The sequence below is a fragment of the Lynx rufus genome, unplaced genomic scaffold, assembly GCF_022079265.1.
Source record: "Lynx rufus isolate CCGP_SWC_20201006 ecotype Redwood Valley unplaced genomic scaffold, mLynRuf1.p SCAF_5, whole genome shotgun sequence".
NCBI lineage: Eukaryota > Metazoa > Chordata > Mammalia > Carnivora > Felidae > Lynx > Lynx rufus.
In genome coordinates this window covers 90236094-90256032 of record NW_025814867.1, presented here as the reverse complement: position 1 = coordinate 90256032, position 19939 = coordinate 90236094, and the positions used below count along the sequence as shown (strand labels likewise).

The 19939-nt window shown below is 48.9% G+C and overlaps 1 protein-coding gene and 1 pseudogene across 1 annotated transcript in view; one reads left to right on the top strand and one right to left on the bottom strand.

The window, feature by feature from the left end:
• Nucleotides 1–14277, top strand: part of PDIA5 (protein disulfide isomerase family A member 5) — a 91862-nt gene extending 77585 nt beyond the window's left edge. Inside the window, exons 14-17 of the mRNA XM_047099358.1 lie at nt 2541–2671; nt 7178–7248; nt 13549–13683; nt 14057–14277. Coding sequence (XP_046955314.1) covers nt 2541–2671; nt 7178–7248; nt 13549–13683; nt 14057–14137 — 418 coding nt within the window. The 3' untranslated portion in view covers nt 14138–14277. The remainder of the gene's footprint in view (nt 1–2540; nt 2672–7177; nt 7249–13548; nt 13684–14056) is intronic.
• On the bottom strand, nt 1776–1837 carry LOC124527406 (uncharacterized; annotated as a pseudogene).
• Nucleotides 14278–19939: the final 5662 nt, after the last annotated feature.

Sequence of the window (19939 nt, the reverse complement as noted above, 5' to 3'; positions counted from 1 at the left end):
CCTCCCACTTTGTCCTGCTCATCACTGGGGGCAGGTTCTCAGAATAGCCTGGCCTCCCTCTTAGGGATCAGAGGCGAGTGGTGGCTCACTTCCAGAAGGGACAAGGTACTCCCTCTTCTGGGTTTTCTGGCGTCAGAAGCAGGTTGCCATTCACACCTGCCTCTCCAGCCTCCCTCCGGTGCCAGAGCTGGTACCCTGGGAGGATTGAACAGGGTGGGGTTCAGGCAGTTTCTTGGTGCTTACACTTGTGGTGGGAGAGCTGAGGGAATCAGGAGAGGCCTGGCTGCAGGTAGTGAGCACAGAGGAGCTGTGTCTGTTCTTTGCAGAGTCTCTCTGCTGCTGAGCACCTGAAAAGCACTGAGGGTAAAACACGGACTTTGGAGTCTAAGAGACCTGTGCTTAGATTGTGACCCTGGGCCATTTACTTGACCTCACTAAGCCTGTTCCCATCTGTAAAACGGAGACAACACTTTCCCAAAGACTCATCTAGAGAATTAAATTAGACTATTGTGCTTAGCACGGTGTGTGGTGTGGCAATACTCAGAGAAAGGAAGCTGTTTTTATTATTGATGCCAGCTGTTATTTGGATCTATAACTGACAGTATTGCCACATAAGTGGCAATACCTTCCCAGGCTTTGCCAATTGCTTTTGTATCTGTTGCCCATTTCATCCTCAGATCCTATGAGGTCAAGAGTTTTTATTCCTATTTCTTTGATGAAGGAACTTAGGTTCAGAGAGGTTGGCGGCCTTGCCCAGAGACAAATAGTAGTTCTTTTGGGAACTCGGAAAGAATTCTCAGGCAGAGCATGAACAGCAGATAGCTCTGAGATGGAGGACCGAGGCCTGTCACGCAGGAGCAGGGTGAGGAATTTGGGTGAGGCCGATGGTGTTTCCAGGCTTGTACACAAGTGTGCTGTGAGTGACTGAGACAGGTCCACTAGCAGGCCAGCCCGGGGAGGCAGGGTTCAGGGATAAGGTAGAGCAGGGAGGTCAGGTGTCGGCCACAAGCCAGGGTTAGGGCAGGGGACCTAGAGGAAGAAAAGGGAGGAAGACAGGGTGGCTGGGAGGGGCCTGTCTTGGTCACAGGAACAGCAGTGCCATTGACCAAAATGGAGAGGTAGCTGAGGAAAGCTGGTTTGGGAGGTGTGGAGGAGGGGGAAGAGTGACCTGTTCTGTTTTGTTAGGATTGGGGTGACCTCCAAGTGGGGCCTTCCAGCAGAAGTATCTGAAAAACACCTGGAATTAGGGAGCCTTGTTGAGAGGTCTGGGCTCAGGTCCTCCTCAGGCACAGGAATTATGGAAGCCATGTGGATGAATGGGATCTTTTGAGAATTGCAGGGGCTCAGATAGAACCTGAAGAGGAGGGAGACCCTGTGAACACTCGATAGAGGGGACTTTTGAAAGAGGAATGGTCCTGGGCTGGCTCAGGGCTGCACTCAGCTGGGTTCGGGGCTGGGGCCAGGGCTGAGGCCAGGGGTGGAAACCAGTGGTGCATGGGTGAAGGAGAGAGTGCAGGGGATGATGTGGCAGCACTGGGTGCAGACCACTCCCCAGAGACCCTTCTCAGAGAAGGAGCAGAGCAGTGTGGTTGTAGAGAGGGGGACAAGGCAACAAAGGCTTTTAAAAGACCCTGAGATCTGTCTTTTTTGTTTCTCGGTTTTTTTTTTCAAGTTTTTATTTAAATTCTAGTTGGTTAACATACAGTATAACATTGGCTTTAGGAGTAGAACTTAGTGATTCGTCACTTATATATAACACCCAGTGCTCATCACGAAAAAATACGGAACGTTTCATGAATTTGTGTGTCATCCTTGCACAGGGGCCATGCTGAGATCTGTCCTTTTGTGAGGCACAATGGAGGGAACTAGTGGACAGAAAAAGACTGAAAAATTAGAAACACACAATGAATGCCTAGTATTTCTTAGAGCACATAGGCTCTTAGCAACTGTTAGTTGCTGGCCTGACTAGGTGCCCTAGGTACACTGTCTCTGCTCTTCATAGGGATCCCAGGAAATAGGTATCATTGTACTCACTTAACAGAAAAGAAAATGAGGCTCAGAGGGGTTTGGTAATTTACCTAAGTTCACACAGGTGATAAGCAATCTGGATCCAGACCCATCTCACTCCTTGGTCCATGCTCTCTCCACCAGCGCAAAGCATAATGGAGGGTCCTTCAGGATCCCAGAAGAGGCAGTAGGAAGAGGGAGGGAGAGAGAGGGAGGGGAACCCAGGCGAAGGAGTTTCTGTACCCGTGGCAAGATGATGGCTGACACCTGGAGAGACTGCTCTGCCCTAAAAGGAGCTCAGGTCTTCCACACCATCACAAAATGGCTTTTTAATAAGCTCCTCAGAGGAAATCAGAACATCTTTGTTGATGGTACAGATTTATTCACGTTGGAACACAGGTTTTAAATCAAATTTTAGAAAGGATGCAAAGTGATTTCTTCTTGGGTGCTCCTCTGAGCAGGTGGGGGTGGAAGTGTATGCCCTTGCACAGGCCTCCCTTTATGACTGTCTCCCCTCCCTGCCATTCCTGCAGCCCTGAGGCCCCTCCACCCCCAGAGCCCACGTGGGAAGAGCAGCAGACCAGCGTGTTGCACCTGGTAGGGGACAACTTCCGGGAGACCCTGAAGAAGAAGAAGCATACCCTGGTCATGTTCTATGCCCCTTGTAAGTAGCTGGGGGGTGCTCGCCAAGGTGCAAGGTGGAGGGGTGGGCCAGACTGAACCAAGAAGATCCCTCCACCAGGGAACAGTGCAGCCACAGGTGGACCCTGGGCTCATCCCTGCTGTGTCAGGGCTCCTCAGTTTCATCCCAGGCTGAGGTCCTTCCAAATCCAAGGCCTCTTCCTGTTAGCTCTGTCAGGGTCTCTCTCCCTGTTTCTGGGGAGCCTTGCTCACATCAGTCATAAAGCCCTCTGCTTCTGTTTGTGGCAGGGGCCTGCCATAAAATTATTCAGTCTCCTCATGTCCCTGGAATCTTCTAGGCTGCTTGCTTCCCACCTGCCAATTCCACCTACCCCTTGGCTCCTTCTGTCCCACCGAGCACTGACTTCACCTTCAAACCCTGGAATGTAGCCGACCTATTTTGGCCTCTGCTTTCGTGGTCTTCCTGAGTACCCCAGCCCAGTCCTCCTCCCTGACCTCCTCCACGTGGCTTTGATGCCATCGGGTTTGAATCTGTGGGAAAAGCACACCACATTTTTCTGAGCTAGCTTCCCCCTCTGTCCCCCTTTTAATCAAAGTTTAAGTTGAGGAAGTGACATGTGTGATTGTGACCTTTGGATTTTGTGTTGTTCCATCTTGAAGTTAATTGATATTTAAAAGGGAAGGCTCTTGAATTTCCCACTGTTCTGTTGCCCTTGTCTCTCTCCCCCCGGTTACAGCTCAGCTTAATGGAGTGGGGATAATAAAGCTTCGCTCTACAGAGAAGCCAGGCAACTCAATCTAGTCATAAACCTGCTTGCTTGTAGCCAGCCCTCCTGTTGCCTCCCCTCCTGCCCCACTTTTCAAGTGTCAGTAATCAGTAAAGTCACTCCTCCCTCTCACTTTCTGAGAGGGCTTGCCTCCTGCCCACCTTTCCCAGCCCCAGACCCCTGCCCTCAGGCAGCAAAGTGTCCCTCTGTTTTTGCCTTTTCTTCTCCAGGTCAGAGCGGGACTTGGGCTCTCTCCATTCCTTGCAGAGCCTCTCGCTGTCTTTGTCTGTCCTCATCTGTCCTTAGCATATGCCTAGAAGGCTGAGTGGGTTTTAAGAAGTTGTCTTCCTTCTGGGCAGAATGCCAGGCACAGGACTAAGACCCAGAAGATGTGTGACCTACCCAAGGCTTCGGAGCACTGAAGCGACAGAGCCCTCCCTGCAGCCTGGGCTGGTGCTCTTTCTGCCATAGACATAATTCAGAGAGTATGAGCTTTCTTAGCAGCAGTGAAACCCTGGCCACAGAAGCAGAGGTCCTTGACCAACCCCGGGGTGGACTTTAGAAAGTCCAGACTACAAACTTTCCCCTGGGATTGCTCCCCTCTTTCCCCCAGACCTCTGGAGTCAGGACTCCTACCCCACTGGGGTGCTAACGACCTCCCTCACAGAACCACTGTGTGCTGGGTGGTATCTGGGGCCCAGGATACAAGAGGAGGCATGGTCCCTGCCACAGCTCAAGGGCTTCACAGTCTATGTACGCTGGCAAGAAACAACTCGAAACAGCCCGTTCAGGGCTGCTCCACTGGGCGACTCGGCTTCCATCAAAGGGCCTGGCACCTAGAGTTTCCCTTCTCTACTGCATGTTCCTGTGCCTGAACCCTGTTCCAGAGATGCTCATCAGGGAGGTGGATCTATCCAAAGGCAAATCTTTAAAAATTTTTCAGTTATGAAAATAATATATACTTATTTATATATAGTATATGACACATCCTTATGGTTATTTACATATAAAGAACCTAATACTAAGAAAGATCACACACCTGATAAAGGTTAAGTATAAAGTAGAAGCAAAAGCCAATCCCCATATTCTTCCCCGATCTCTACTGCTTCTCACCTCCCCCCATGTCCCCCACCTCCCATCTGCCTCCCACCTCCTGTCTCCCACCCACTTCCCACCTCCCCGACATGTCCCATACTTCCCAGCTCCCCCCATGTCCTCAAGCTCCTGCCCCCTCCCACCTCCCACTTCTTCCCTATTTTCCCCACCTCCCACCTCCTCCTCCCACCTCCTCCTCCCACCTCCTCCTCCCACCTCCTCCTCCCACCTCCTCCTCCCACCTCCTCCTCCCACCTCCTCCCGGTTTATACAGAGATCTTCCTCTGGCTATTTCATTGTTTTCTCCTGTTCCAAGCCCCCACTTTGCTCTCAGTGGTCTGGTCATGGTGACTGCCCTTCTTAGGCCAGCATGCTGAGTCTTTAGCATTGGAATTTTCTGTCCTGTCCTCGGTCTTTCTTTCTGTCTCCCCACTCTGGGAAGTTTCTTTCCTTGCTACACATAGGTGGTGCCTTTTTAAAGAGCCCAGATTGGGGCGCCTGGGTGGCGCAGTCGGTTGAGCGTCCGACTTCAGCCAGGTCACGATCTCGCGGTCCGTGAGTTCGAGCCCCGCGTCGGGCTCTGGGCTGATGGCTCAGAGCCTGGAGCCTGTTTCCAATTCTGTGTCTCCCTCTCTCTGTGGCCCTCCCCCGTTCATGCTCTGTCTCTCTCTGTCCCAAAAATAAATAAACGTTGAAAAAAAAAAAAAAATAAAGAGCCCAGATTAAAAGATCATGCCTCTTCTGGCCCACCTGACACCTCTTGGGAACATCTTCATGCCCTTCCTAAAACAGCCTCCCCTCCAGTTATTCATCTGCCATGCTCTTTCTTTTGGATAATGATAAAATTAGATGCACCAGAAGGTGATTAATCTGAGATCTAGATACTTTAAATTGATGGTAATAGGAATTTGCACTAGGCTGACAATTACCTTTATACATTCAGTAAGCAAAGAGCTTAGAAAGGAAAAATTAATAGTGATACCAGGTTTGGGGGAGAGGATAACTTCTTTCCAGCCAGCCTAATGCTATTAGTGGGCATCCGTGTGCCGCTCACAGGGGACCGCTAGGTGCTGCAAAGATGCTGCTCTGGTGAGCCTTGTCGACCAGCACATTGTGCCCTCTAGATGTTTTGGAATCTATAACCATCATTCCTCTATAGTGTGAAATTTTCATGAATTTGAGCTATTCTTCCCTCCATTGGGTCAGATTAGTAAAGAGTTCTTGTAATTGCCATTGAGGCCGTTAAAAAATCATCTGTTAGTATCTGCCACAAGTTAGGCACTCTGCAGCATTCAGTTCTGATAGAACTCACATCCAGCCCAGCTCTCTTCTCTACACCTGCAGTGGGTGTTGGGAAAATCCTTTTCCTGCCCCTCCCCATCATTGTCCACACTGTTCTGGGGCCAGCTGGCAGCTCCACCAGCCAGGCCATATGGGTGATCCTGCCCATCTCAGGAACTGGCTCCAACACTAAATTCACATTAAAGTTGTAGCTCAGCTTTAATTTGGTTTCACAAAACTCTTTGAAATGCCAGTCGTTATTATCTTATTTTAAAAAGAGAGAAAGCAGATGGGCAGAGCCATTTCTGTTCCTCGCCTTGGCCGGCCCGACTGTTCACCAACTCTCCCCATAGGGCATTTGGCCTTTCCCACCTGTGCTTTGATCAGAATTAATTACCAGAGTCAAGGAAATCCTCCCTCAAAGCAGTTCCGTTCTCATGGCAGTTGTGTTCAGTGTCTGGGGAATGGTAGAAAGAGGTGGGCTTGGGTTTGGATCTGCTCATGCTGAGGGAAGGGCCAAGAAAGGGGGTCTGTCACCCCAGCTGACACTAGCACTGTTGTCACACCCTGGGCCTCCGGAGTTATGGGTCCTCATCCATTGTGATAGGCCTCTCTCCATAGTTGGGAACCCAGGTCCTGATAACCCAGTGGCTTATTCTCCTCCTAACCTGACCTTGGGTCTCCTGTCCCTGGATCCAGGGCTCAGGTTGATTGTAGAGCAGAGGATAGAAGGATAGCATGAGGACCTGGGGCCTGGTCTGGCTGCTTGGTCTGGGGTGGGGATTTGTTGGGAATGTAGACGTTAGCAGCAAAACATGAGCAGTGGGGGCTCAGACGGTTGCTCCTGCCACCACCTTTCTCCGTCCCGTTTTCTTAGTCGTGACATGGACAGATTTATCATTGTCCATAAGGCAAGAGCAGGGCTTTGTAACAGACTCAGAGAGTCCTGAGCACACATTCTCCTTTTCCAGGCCCACAGCTCCCTCTGTGCCATAGCTCCCAGGCAGCCCTCCGTGGAAGGAGCTTGCAGAGCAAGACTGCAGTGACCATCTCCTCCACCCTCAGCCTGTTAGACCCGGTGTATGGCAGGAGGATGTGGGGTGGGAGGTCCCGGGCAGGAGCGGACCTGACGTTTGCACACAGACTCCTACAAAGCCCTCGTGCTGACAGCAGAAACACAGGGCAGTGTTTGAGGGGCAGAGTTGACACAGGACCCTGACAGTGTGGTGTGCAAGGGGTGGGAGTCAGACGAACCCCGCCCCCCCCCACCACAGTCTGTTGGGTGGAGGGAAGCTCCTGGAAAGGTTTCTCTATCAGTTCCAGGAGGCGCACCTGGCTCCGCAGCCTCCCCTGCACGTGCAACATTCTGTCCTCCTTTCCCACAGGGTGCCCACACTGTAAGAAGGTCATCCCGCACTTTACGGCCACCGCCAACGTCTTTAAAGATGACCGAAAGGTAAGAGACCCCTCTTTGTCTCTTGCCCTGCCTCTGACTTTGCTCTGCCGCCATTTCCTACACCTTCCTCCCTTCCCGTTCAGGTCCCCTTCCTGAATAGGCTCTGCTGAGATCAGAGAATTCCTGGGAACCAGGACATTCTTTTCATAAAGGCAGCATAGAGCAGGCTGAATGTTTGCTGTAAAGTCAGCTAAAAGGGATACACTGAACCGTTACAGCCCTTCACTGGAAGAGGGGGGTGGTAAAGGGGTCATCTGTTTATATTTTCTTAGTGCTTCAATGTTTTTACAGTAGGATTTGTAGTCATGCATCACTTATATAATTGAAACTACAAATAAAAAAATTCAACAAAAGTCAACTGGAGGCAGCCAAGGTGGAGGAGAGCAAGGCTGTGTGCAGAGCCTCATCCTGCCTAAGGGAAAGGCTCCTGTAGCTGCCAACCGATGAAGCATAAAATTAACAAGCTAGAGCTGCGGGACTGGATTAGAGGGGAGGAGAGGGGACCCCCCAGGCACGTCCCCCAGGCAGCTCCAGCAGTGAGGGCAGTGTGGGTCCCTCCCAGGTGAGAGCAAAGTGTGACTTTGGGGCCAAAGGGTGTGTGGCAAGAGAAGACTCTGGAACTCAGGCTGGTGCAGCTTTTGGCTGCTGCTAAACTGTGTGACTTGGAGAAGTCACATCAGCTCTTCAGGCCTTGAATTCTCCTCTCTCTAAGATCGGGGTGCTTCTCTAGACGATCACGAAGACTCTTCCCAGCCTGGGACTCTCTTCACCCAAGAGGCCCCAGAAGCATGCTCACACACACCCAGACTCAAAGTCACACGCATCTCTGCTGTGGTGCCTTACATTTTTTTGAGTGAGTTCCTCAGGTGCAGCCAGGGCAGGCTGGATTTCCTGGGGTTGGCCCTGTGATGACATGTGAGAACTATACAGGGCCAGCAGGTCAGACAGAGCCAGGCTGGGCGCGTGTGTGGGGAGGGGGCAGACTCAGGACTCAGACCCCAGGACCCTTCCCTGGACTCATGATGTCCTGTCATCACCCACAAGGTCTGGCTGTGCCCCTGTGGCTCACTTCTCCTTTTCTCCTTTGCCTGCCACTTGGCCTGCATTGAGAGGGGCGTGGCAAGAAGGGGCTTCCCGTCTTCATCTCTGTCCCCACCTGCCCCCTTCTGCCACCCAGGGCCAGTGCATACACAGGAGCTCCTCCTGGGGGCCTGGGAAGGTCCATCCCGGCAGGACTCCCTCACAATCTGGGTGTTGGTTGGTTGGTGTGGGGATGCCTTTACTCCCTGGAGCCAGCCCAGGACTGTCAGTCACTCCACACTGACTCCCTTCACCCCTCACCCGGAGAACTCTGGGTAGACAAAAGAGTGGCTGAAGTGTGGGGTCTCCCTGCACCCCCTGCCCCCCGACCTCCGGCTGCTCGGGTCTCCATGGCTCCAGGATCTGTGAAGGGATCACATCAGTCCAAGCAGGGCCAGGCTGGCTATGCCCATAGTGAGCAGCCGAGGGCCAGCCCTCCTCTTCCTCATTCCCATCTGCTGATGCACAGGGACGCCATTTCTATGGAGACCCCCTCCTTCTCTGAGACACTGATATGCCCTTGCTTAATTGTCTTAACTTGAGCCAGTAATGTCACTGGCCTTTTCCGGGGGTCATTTCCTCTGTGTCATTCCCTCTGTTCTCTCCTTCCAGCTTCCCTTATTCTAAGCCAGAGATTACCCTCGCTCATTTCCAGGAACATGTTTACTCTCTCTGTCCCTCTCTGCCAGGCAGTTGGCAGGCCTGGGGTTCCTGGAGGTGGCTCTCAGTAACACCAGGGAAGTGTTCGCTCTCAGCCTGGGGGACTAAAGTTACTGGTGCCACGATTGCTGGGTGCATCCTAGAACTATCACATCAGAGGTCTAGAGACTGTTCCAGGAATTTATAATTTTTAAGAGCTTTTTGTACTGGCTACTGGCTGGTATTTGGGGAGTGGTGGCCCATCCAGCCCTCTCCTACTCATGAGGGATCAAGGCCCAGAGAGGACCGTGTCTCTTGCCCAGGGACACCTGGCTGGTCACTGACAGCCAGAACAGAGTCTCTTGACTCCTAGTTCTTCCGGACACCCATGCTGCCACCTCTTAGCTGGAATTGTATTTTTTTTCTACCCAGAAGCCAGTCTCTGTTCCTTCCCCAATCAATATGCAGTTGGTTGTTCACTTCCATTTTCATAGCCAAAGTCAATATTAGCTCCTGCAGAGATTTATTTTACTGAATCAATAAATCCGCATGAGGCAGCTCATAGTTTAGCTGGGGAGCCTCCATCCCTCCCAGGAGCTTACTGGGGAGCTTTAGCAGTTGACACACTGGGTGGAGAAAAGGCTGCATACTGCTAATGTTGGAACAGATGACTGTAGGGAAGGGGCCATGAAGGACAAGGACCTGAGGTGGAAGGCTGGTGGATTGCAGGCAGGGGTCAGGCGACCACTGGGCTGGCAAGGTGTGGGGCTGGGGGTGGGGCTGGCCTTGAAGGCAGCTGTTGGGGAGGTGTGAAGGTCATCCCAGGACAGGTGCCCTTAGGCAGCAGGAGCTGATGGAACCCTGGCCCTGGTGTGTTTAGTCCCTTGTGTTTACAGGGCTCTCTGTCCTTCAGAAAGGAAGGCTCCCTGAGGGCAGGGACTTCATTTGCCCTTGAATTCCCTCCAGTCTTGATGCCTGAAGCCTCTGTAAATGTTGACTGAATGAAGAAGCAATAATATATTTGATATTTTCTGAAAACTCTTCCACTGATACTTGAGAGCATTATGTCGTGTTGTCCTCATCATAGCATAACCAAGGAGATATTATTAATCTCCCATTTTACAGAAGAGGAGATTGGATCTTACAGAGGTTAAAAAACTCTGTCAAACTTGTCTAGCTGGAAAGGGGCATCTCAGAACCAGATAAACAGGCATTGTCAGATGTTTCCCCAAAGTGAACTCAGGTTCTGGCCCTTGTGTGTAGGGGGTTTATTTGGGAGATGGTCTTAGGCTACAGCCTCAAGGACGGAGGAACGGGGAGCAGGTGGGGAAGGAGCCAGAGCAGGGGGGTTGATGAGCAGATTAGTGCATGGGTGATTAGGTTCAGTCCCTGGAGACCTCATGGGGGACCACATTTTCAAGCCCCGTCCATCACTGGCCTTACGCAGTGGTTCCCTGCAGCCAGGAGTTATGGGTGCCAGTTAGCAAGTATTTGGCCAAGGGGCCACAGCAGGATACCAAGTACCGTGGAGCAGATCTCAAAGTGATAGTGTACATTCAGTGCTGTAGTTCAGTCAGTGCAAATCTGGAGTGGGTGTAAGGGGTGCAGGCATTTAGACAGGAGAAATGGGGATAGATGAGAAGCGGAATATTTGCTGTCTTTTTTTCCAGAGTCTAAGCCCCTTCCTTTAAATTTTTTTTTAATGTCTGTTTATTTTTGAGAGAGAGAGAGGAGGGTCAGAGCATGAGAGGGGGAGGGGCAGAGAGAGAGAGGGAGACACAGAATCTGAAGCAGGCTCCAGGCTCTGAGCTGTCAGCACAGAGCCTGACGTGGGGCTCGAACTCACAGCTGTGAGATCATGACCTGAGCCGAAGTCGACCCTTAACAGACTGAGCCACCCAGGCGCCCCCTAAGCCACTTCCTTTAGAAGGAGCCGCACTTCACTCCTCTCTTCCTGTAGAAATGGAGGGTAGAGGAGCCTTTGCAGACAGAAGTAGCACTCTATGTACATGGCTGGCAGCTAGTTGAGGGGATTCAAAATAAGTACACATTTTTAATTTAGTCAATTTATAAAACCATACACTATATTTCCCACAGCTCCAGGGCATGTATACAAATTAAATTCGTAATTTAAAGCAGATGCGGGGAGAGCAGCAGCCTGGAGCAACACTCATCAAACACTCTGTCAGCGTAGCAGAGGGGCATCGGCCGCTCACTGAGGGCCGGACGCAGAGGGCTGCCCGGTGTGTGAGGGCTCCCCTGGGCCGGGCCCCAAGAAGTGGAATGCTGAGGACAGTCAGAGGAGCACCTGCCTCGTGTTTCTAAATAATTCAGGAAGTGTTTTACAGGGTGAGCTGAGGTTCTCAGGAGACTGCAGGGGCCCACCTGCTAGCCCGGCGAGTCAGGCTCCGTGTAGACCTCAGCAAACGGCTGGGGGAACCCACCTGAAGGAGACCGCTGCCCTCTGCTCCAGCCACGTGTTGCCTGTGGGAATGCAGGGCAAATGCCATCAAATCTGGCTTTTAAAGAGAAGCTGGAGAGCCAAACTTTTATATAAAATCTTCTGGCTCTTTTTCTAGGTTGGCAGCTAATTCAGGTTTATTTTTTTTTAATTCTGTGTGGGCCAAATAGAACAGGACTGAAAGCCAGATATGGATTGTGCGCAGCAAGTTTGCAAACTCTGCTCTGAGAAGTCTTATTATACAGACGTTATGTAGCTGAAGTGGGAGGGAAGCGTGAAGGCGGGGGAGGGGCAAGTGTGGCACGCTGGTCACCAGAGAGAGAGCAGGCCACACTTCACTCTGTCAGTCCTGCTGCCTGCAGAGCAGTGGCCCTGCTCACTCGGGCACGAGGTCAGTGACCAGTAAATGTGACTGTTGGTGGCTTGCAGGGCTCTTCTGCCTGGAAAAGGGGCCCCCATCCCAATGTGAATAACCTGTAGCCATAGAACCATGTGAATTGTGGCTATTGAACGATTTTAACTTCCTTTCAAGTACGGTAAGAGTTCAGTCTGAATGCCTTAATGGGCTCTGGTTCTCTGAGGCAGCATGCTTATTTTTCTCCCTGGTCCCGGCATGGGCTGGTTTCTAGGTGGGTGCTCTCTGCTCAGGCCTTCGTGCACCTGCTGCCTCCTCCTGACTCAGGTCTCCGATCAAATGCTACCTCCTCGGAAAGGCCTTCTTGGCCAGAAAGCAGCCCCTCCGGCTATCATTTTCTTGAATCACCCTCTTTTAATTTCTTGAGAGCATTCCCTGGGCTCTAAAATGATCTCCCTTGTTATGTGTCTGTTAACTGCTTTCCTGCAGTAAGGATGGCAGTCACTTGATGACTAGATTTTTTCAAGGTCATCACTATACCCCTGACATCTAGGACAGGCTTGGCACATAGCAGCACTTGGGTGAAATGCTGCCTTTCCTCAGAATCTGCCCTTCCTTCTTTTGTAATGCTTGTGTATGGTGTATTCCCATTAAGCGACCCTCTCCCCCCTTCTCTGCGTTGTGACCCTCAACAGAAAAAAGGTTCTCCCATGCCTGCTTGATACCCTCTTATTTTGAAAGAACAATAATTGGGAAAAACTACCCAGCATGTGGAATTTGTTAGAAGGGCAGGAAGAGGCCAGTGGCCAATTTAGGAACCTCCTTCTGACCAAAAACCCTGTTTGCTGTAGTCCAGCTGAACTAACTCTTCCAGTTCCTGGAATGTGCTCCTCTGGCCGAAACTTCTTTCTCCTCCTCCTTCAGGACGCCACTCAGACGGCAAACTAGGGCAGAGCACCTTTGTGCCAGTTCCCTTGGCACCCTGGACCACCTCCGTCACGTCACACCCCCTATCGTGCCTCGGAGTTGTCTCTTTATCTGACTCCCCTGACCGGACGCTGAGCTCCTACTGGAGACAGGGCTTGTGTCTGGAGCCGGTAGGCATGACTATAACAGCAGCTAACATTACTGACCACTAACCATGTGCCAGGTCCTGTGGCTGATTCACCTCCCCTGAATTCTCTTACTCAGTCTTCATAATTTCCTGATAACCTATATGTTGTTATTACCCCCATTTTACAGATAAGGAAATTGAGGCTAGAGGCTAGGTAATTTTCCTTAAGTCTGAATATGCAACCAAGCCAAGATTTGCACTTGGGAAACTTCACTTCAAAGCTTTTGTTCTTAACCTTGGTACTATCCTCCCTCCGCAAACAGATGTTCAGGAAGTGTTAGTTGATAAATGAATGAGTCCTACCATGCCTCATAGAAATGAGCCTCACAAAACCTGTGGTGTTTACAGATGCTTTCAAGTCATAATTTCCTTTATGGCCATTATACTCTTGATTTTAAAGGGTAGTCTAAGGGTGCTGCAAGCTGAGTCCCCTAACCTTACCCAGCTGCCTTGAGAATTGGAAACAGGCATCACCAGTCTCAGTGGAGCTCTGGACTGAGGCTGTTTGGTTCAGCTCATCCCTGCTATTGAGGAGAAAAAAAGAAAGCACATGACGTAGGCCCGAAGTGCCGTCTGTGTGCAGAGGGTCCAGGCCCCAGGTCTCACGTGGGAGGCCTCCTGTGCTGACCCACCCTTTCTTTGGGCCTGTAGATTGCCTGCGCTGCTGTTGACTGCGTCAGAGACAAAAACCAGGACCTGTGTCAGCAAGAGGCCATCAAGGCCTACCCCACATTCCACTACTACCACTACGGGAAATTTGCAGAAAAGTATGACAGCGATCGCACGGTGAGCTGGGGAGAGGCATCTGCCCTGGGCAGGGAAACAGCCACCGAGGGGGGCAGCAAAGGGAGGCTTCCAGGGCAGGGCAGAGGTCAGCGCTGGCACTCGGCTGGGAAGCAAGGGCCGTGAGTCTGGCTGGAAGAGTGCCCCAAGAGGTTGTCCCAGAGTCCAGCTCCTGGAGCAGGGACAGTTTCCGGGGTGTCAGAAAGGGCTCCCCAGTAGCCAAGCAGACCGTCCCCGCATTGCCAGTTGCTTCCACTGGCCGTTCCTCTGTCCAGAGAAGTGAGCACGTGGGGCATCAGGGAAGGGGGAGAGAGGGTGCACATCCGCATCAGGGGTTAAAGTTTCCTTTTTCTCTTTCTCTTCCCATTCCCTATAGGAACTGGGGTTTACCAATTTTATTCGAACGCTCCGGGAAGGAGACCACGAGAGACTAGGGAAGAAGAGGGAAGAGTTGTAATTTCTGCCTCAGAGAAAGCTTTTCCATTACACTGTGAATAATACCTGTTTTGTTGTTCTTTCTGAATTTCCACGTGTTCTGAAGACAAAATTTTTTATAGCCGCTTATGGCCATTTTGTACAATTTTGAAATAAAATTAAACCAATTGTTTGGTGGTGTGGGTTGTTTCCACGGAGCCTGTAGTAACAGGTGGGTACTCGTGAAGTCCTCTTCTGGGAGGCGGGGCAGAGACTCTTGAGGGCGGGGACAGGGCACGAGGAGGGTGGCGCAGGGCACTGCCTCTATCAGCCATTGGAGAACAGAACAGGGAGATCAGACCACAGAATATCCTGTTGGAAATGACTGCTTCGGACAGGAAACGCATTAAGATAATCAGGGAAAACGGGATGCTGAAGCTGACGGTAACCAAGTACTAGCCTCTTCTGGATCATTGTGGTTTCAGTGTGTGTGCGTTTTCCTGGAACTCATTGACATGTTTCCCTTTCTTCAGCTATTTCTGTCTTCTCTGTTCCTCTCTGCAGTCCCTCCCTGCTCCCCCTTTACAGAAAAGCTAAGTCTCCGGGGACGAGTATAGTGGTGAAGCCCGGGCTCAAAGGGCCATCTAGAATGGAGTGGGGAAGGGGCTTTTGTGCTGCTGCTTGCTCTGCACACTGGCTAGGAAGGGGCAGGGTAGGGGACGTGGGTGGCATATTCTCTGTAGGCATGCAGATGCTGGGTCAGCATCCCCTCACCCGCCACAGTAACCTCCAAACCTTCCCCCGACCGTGTTCTCCATAGATGGGCGCCACCCAGGCCCCTGCTCTACCCTACATCTCAGTCTGCCTCCTGCCTCCGTACGTCTCTCTCCTGACTGGCTTTCCCATGCTGGTCGTGCTTTCTGCATCGCTGGGTGACTAACACCAGCTGTTTGCCCAGCGGTGCTGTCAGAGCCAAAGCACCCTGTGACGTGTCTTGTCCATCCAGTGGTACTTTTCCACGGGGAGAACAGCCCTGCTCCCTCTGCCTTGCAGCCATCCTAGCCTTAGATTTGGGTAGTTCAGAAGCGGGGTTGCCTAAGCACTTAGCTACTTACTAGGGTGGTTTTGTTGGTGGCTTGGCCTTCAGGAACACTCTTGTCTCCTAGACCAGCCCCCCGCCCTGTGGCCTCTGTCCTTCTTGCTGACGAGTCTGCTGAGAGGAGGACCAGAGCAGCACAGAGCCACAGAGTTCCTCATGGCTGTGCTGACGGGTGCCACTGCTCTGCTGGGGGAAATTGGGGGTTCCCAGCTTCCCAATCCACCTCCTGCTGCTTCAGCCTTCCTTTTTAATCCCAAGCAGGCACTTTCTCAGCAGTGGCCCCTGGTCTTGCCCCAGGTGAATGGGCATGAAAGAAAGAAGCATGCATTTAAACACATGTACTGAGCTCCTGCTGGGTTCTGTACACAGGCATACAGGGGCCACGTAATCCTGACATTGTGCAGTATACTCATTCCTACAAGGGGATTTGGGGAGGACGTGTGCACATGGACATGCTTTTCCTTAATGGTGGTGTGGAGCCTTTGTGGGAGGAACTGATTTGCTCATGTCTTCAAAAAAAGTTGTTGAGGCACCTGGGTGGTTCAGTTAGTTAAGCATCTGACTCTTGAACTCAGCTCAGGTTTTGATCTCAGGGTTCTGAGTTCAAGGCCCGCATTGGGCTCCATGCTGAATGTAAAGCCTACTTAAAAAAAAAAAAAAAAAAGTTGTTTTTAACTGCATCTTTAGAACAATACCTGACAAGAGCCACTTCCTGCCTGAGGACCACTGGCACCCACCTTCAAGGCATGGAGCTTGCTTTCTTTTTGTCCATTTCATAGCCTCAAGGTCAGATCTGCCTGGTCTGGCTTCTTGGTGAAGGCTTGAAAGCACCAAGGAATGGCATCCTCTTCACTTCTCTATTTGCAGGATTTTGTCATTAAAAGGCTTTGTTGGAATGTCTAGTGTTTACCATGACTTCAGGCATGACCTGAGCAAGTTCACCCCAGCTCTGGGCAACGGTCTCTGTGGATAGAGCTCCTTTCCTCCACTCCGCACCCCCACCCTCTGCTTGTACACTGTCTCCTGCACCCTTCACCCTCATTCTTCAATTCTGGAGCTCTGTGCAGATGGAGCCTGTACCATGGCATCTGGTTAGTTCCATTCCTCATGCCCACACTTGTTTCATTTGGAGTTCCTTGGTCCTCCGTGCAGACCCCTCTCTACCCCTTGAGGACCTGCTGTCACCTCACCGCCTCTATTCCTCTGGATCCTGCATTTGCAGACTGAGGTCTCTACAGAAGTATATGTGATAGGAGAGAACTGATTCCCAGTCTTCTTTCTGAGGCTTTGACATAACCTTCACCTCAGCTTCTCTCCTTTGGGTTACTGTTTCTGTTTACCCCTCCCACTGGTTTGCCTTAGTTTCCCACCTTACTCTGCACCCCCCCCATGCCTCTCACACACCAGTGATTTCCCATCACTGCCTAACTGGAGCTTTCAGAGCTAGCCCCCCAACCCATCTCATCTTCCCCATGCTGCTGCCTCCCTTTCTAGAGGTGCTTGGCTTCCAGAAAGCTCTGTGCCAGGTACAGGAAGATGATGCTCTAGGTTTAAGAAGTGAGTGTGTGTGTGTGTGTGTGTGTGTGTGTGTGTGTGTGGTATCTCATTGTGGTTTTGATTTGCATCTCCTTAGTGATTAGTGCTGTTGAGCATCTTTTCACTGCTTTTTGGACATTTTTATATCTTCTTTGGAAAAATGCCTATTCAGGTCCTTGCCCATTTGCCAAATGGGTTGTTTGTTTTTTGTCGTTGTTGCTGTCTTATAGGAGTTCTATATATTTCTAGATATTAATCCCTTAGCTATGATATGCAAATATTTTCTGCCATTCTGTGGGTTGTCTTTTTCACTTTCTTAATAATGTGCTTTGATACACAAAAGTTTTTAATTTTGATAAAGTCTAGTTTATGTATTTTTTCTTTTGTTGCCTGTGCTTTTGGTGTGATATCCAAGAAATCATTACCAAACCCAACATCCAAAGCTTTTGTCCTATGTTTCCATCTAAGAGTTTTATAGTTTTAGGTTTTTATTTTTTATTTTAGAGAAAGAGAGAGCACATGAGTGAGGGAGAGGAGCAGATGGAGAGGGGGGAGAGAGAGGAGAGAGAATCCCAAGCAGGCTCCATGCTCAGCACAGAGACCAACACGGGGCTTGATCCCATATCCCTGGGATCGTGACCTGAGCCAAAATCAAGAGTCGATGCTTAACCAACTGAGCCACCTAGGTGTCCCTAGCTTTAGGTCTTATGTTAGGACTTTGATCCATTTTGAGTTAAATGTAAAGAGTCCAGCTTTATTGTTTTATACATGGCTATCCAGTTTCCCCACCACCATTTGTGGAAAAGACTGTTCTTTCCTCAATGAACAGTCAAAAATCATTTGACCATAGATGTGAGGAGTTATTTCTGGGTTCTCTATTCTATGGCATTGGTCTATCTGTCTTTATGACAGTGCCACACCGTTTGGATTACTGTAGATTTGTAGTAAATTTTGAAATCAAGAAGGGAGATTCCTCCAACTCTATTCTTTTAAATTTTTTTTTAACCTTTATTTACTTTTTTGAGCCCGAGAGAGACAGAGCATGAACGCGGGAGGGTCAGAGAGAGAGGGAGACACAGAATCCGAAACAGGCTCCAGGCTCTGAGCTGTCAGCACAGAGCCCGATGCGGGGCTCAAACTCACAGACTGTGAGATCACGACCTGAGCCGAAGTTGGACACTCAACCGACTGAGCTGCCCAGGTGCCCCAACTCTATTCTTTTTAAAGATGATTTAGGCTATTCAGGGTTCCTTAAAATTCCACACATCTATGCCATTAATCACGTGTGTAATTTGCAAAATCCACCCTGCAATCAAAATGTAGAACTGCTCCATCACTCTAAAGGTTTCTGCTGTGTTCCTTTATGTTCACACCTATTCTCCCCTCCCTCTGATCACAAACACTGGCAACCACTAACTTGTTTTCCATCTCTATCCTTTTTTTTATTTGGGGAATGTTATATAAATGGAATCATACAATAAGTTATCTATTAAGATGGGCTTTTCTTACTCTACATAATGTCCTTGAGATCCATCCGAATTTATGTTCAATGTTTTGTTTCTTTTTATTGCTGAGCAGTATTCCATGGTACAGATGGAAGTACCACAGTTTAACTATTTACCTATTAGGAAACATTTTTGTTGTTTCCAGTTTGGGGCCATTACAAATAAAGTGGCCTTTTATCTAGATGTAAATTTTCATTGCTCTGGGTTAAATACCCAGGAATATAAATGCTGGATCATATGTTAAGGGTGTATTTTGCTTTTAAGGAAACTGCCAAACTTTTCCAGAGTGACTTTATCATTTACTTTCTCACCAACAATGTATGAGAAATCCAGTTTCTCCATATCCTTCCTGACATTTGGTATTGTCATTATTATTATTTTTTAAATTTTAGCTGTTCTAATAGGTATATAATAAGATATCATCATGGTCTTACCATATGTTTCCCCAGCAATTAGTGATGTTGGATATTTTTTCATGTGTTTATTTGCCATCTCTTTATCCTCTTCAATGAAATGTCTATTCATGTCTTTTGCCCATTTTCTAATTTTTCAGATTTTATTGTTGAATTTTAAAAGTTCTTTATCTATTCTAGATACTAGTCCTTTGTCAGATATATGGCTTGTAAATATTTTCTCCCATCTGTAGGGTGTTTTACAGAGCAAAAATTTTTAATTTTGACATAGTCCAGTATATCGACTTTTTTTTTTTTTTCATGGATCATGCTTTTGGTGTCATATCTAAGAACTCATGACCAAGCCTTTGGTCTTAAAGATTTTCTTCTGTTTTTTTTTCTAAAGTTTTACATTTAAACATAAGATACATTTTGAGTTAATTTTTGTACAAGGTGTGAAACTTTGATCAGGCCCGTGGATGTCCAATTATTCCAGCAACATTTGTTGTAGACTCTTTCCTCCACTGCATTGTTTTTGTGCCTTTGCAGAAAATCAGTTGGCTGTACTTTCAGAGGTCTATTTCTGGGTTCTCTGTTCTGTTGATTATATATATGATACATAATACATGATATATACGATTATATAAGATTATACTTATATAATGTACTTGTTATAAGTCTTCAAATCAAGTAGACTGATTTCTCCCATTACCTTTTCTTTTCAAAATTGTTTTTAGCTGTTGTAGTTCCTTTTCCACATAAATTTTAGAATAATCTTGTCTATATCAAAATTTTTTCTGGGATTTCATCATTTCAGATGATTCAGGAAAAGAATATATAGGTACACATATACGTGTATATATACAGAAATATATGATATTTATTTATTTATACATTTATATTGTATTTCTGGAGAAATATTTCTGTATGATATTTCTGTATATATATATATATATATGTGTATATATATACATATATATACACATGCATACACACAGAGAGAAAGAAAGCCAAATACACAAAATGTAAATGCTGAATTTTAGGCAAAGGGTATATATGACTTTTTATAAGTTTGAAAATTACATCAAAATAAAAAGTGCTTTCCTTCCTCCAATCTCCCACAAAAACATTTTTATATATGGGGAGAAAAAGCCTGCCCTCAATATATAAACTCAGCGACCCAGTTTAGCAGGGAGGGCTTGAGTTTAACTCTCTCTCTAGACAGCCGTGCTTCCATTGTGGCCAGGAACCAGAGTTTTCCTGTGCCCTCACCCAGAAGGGTAGGGAAGTTGACGAATCTGGCTGGGTTTGCT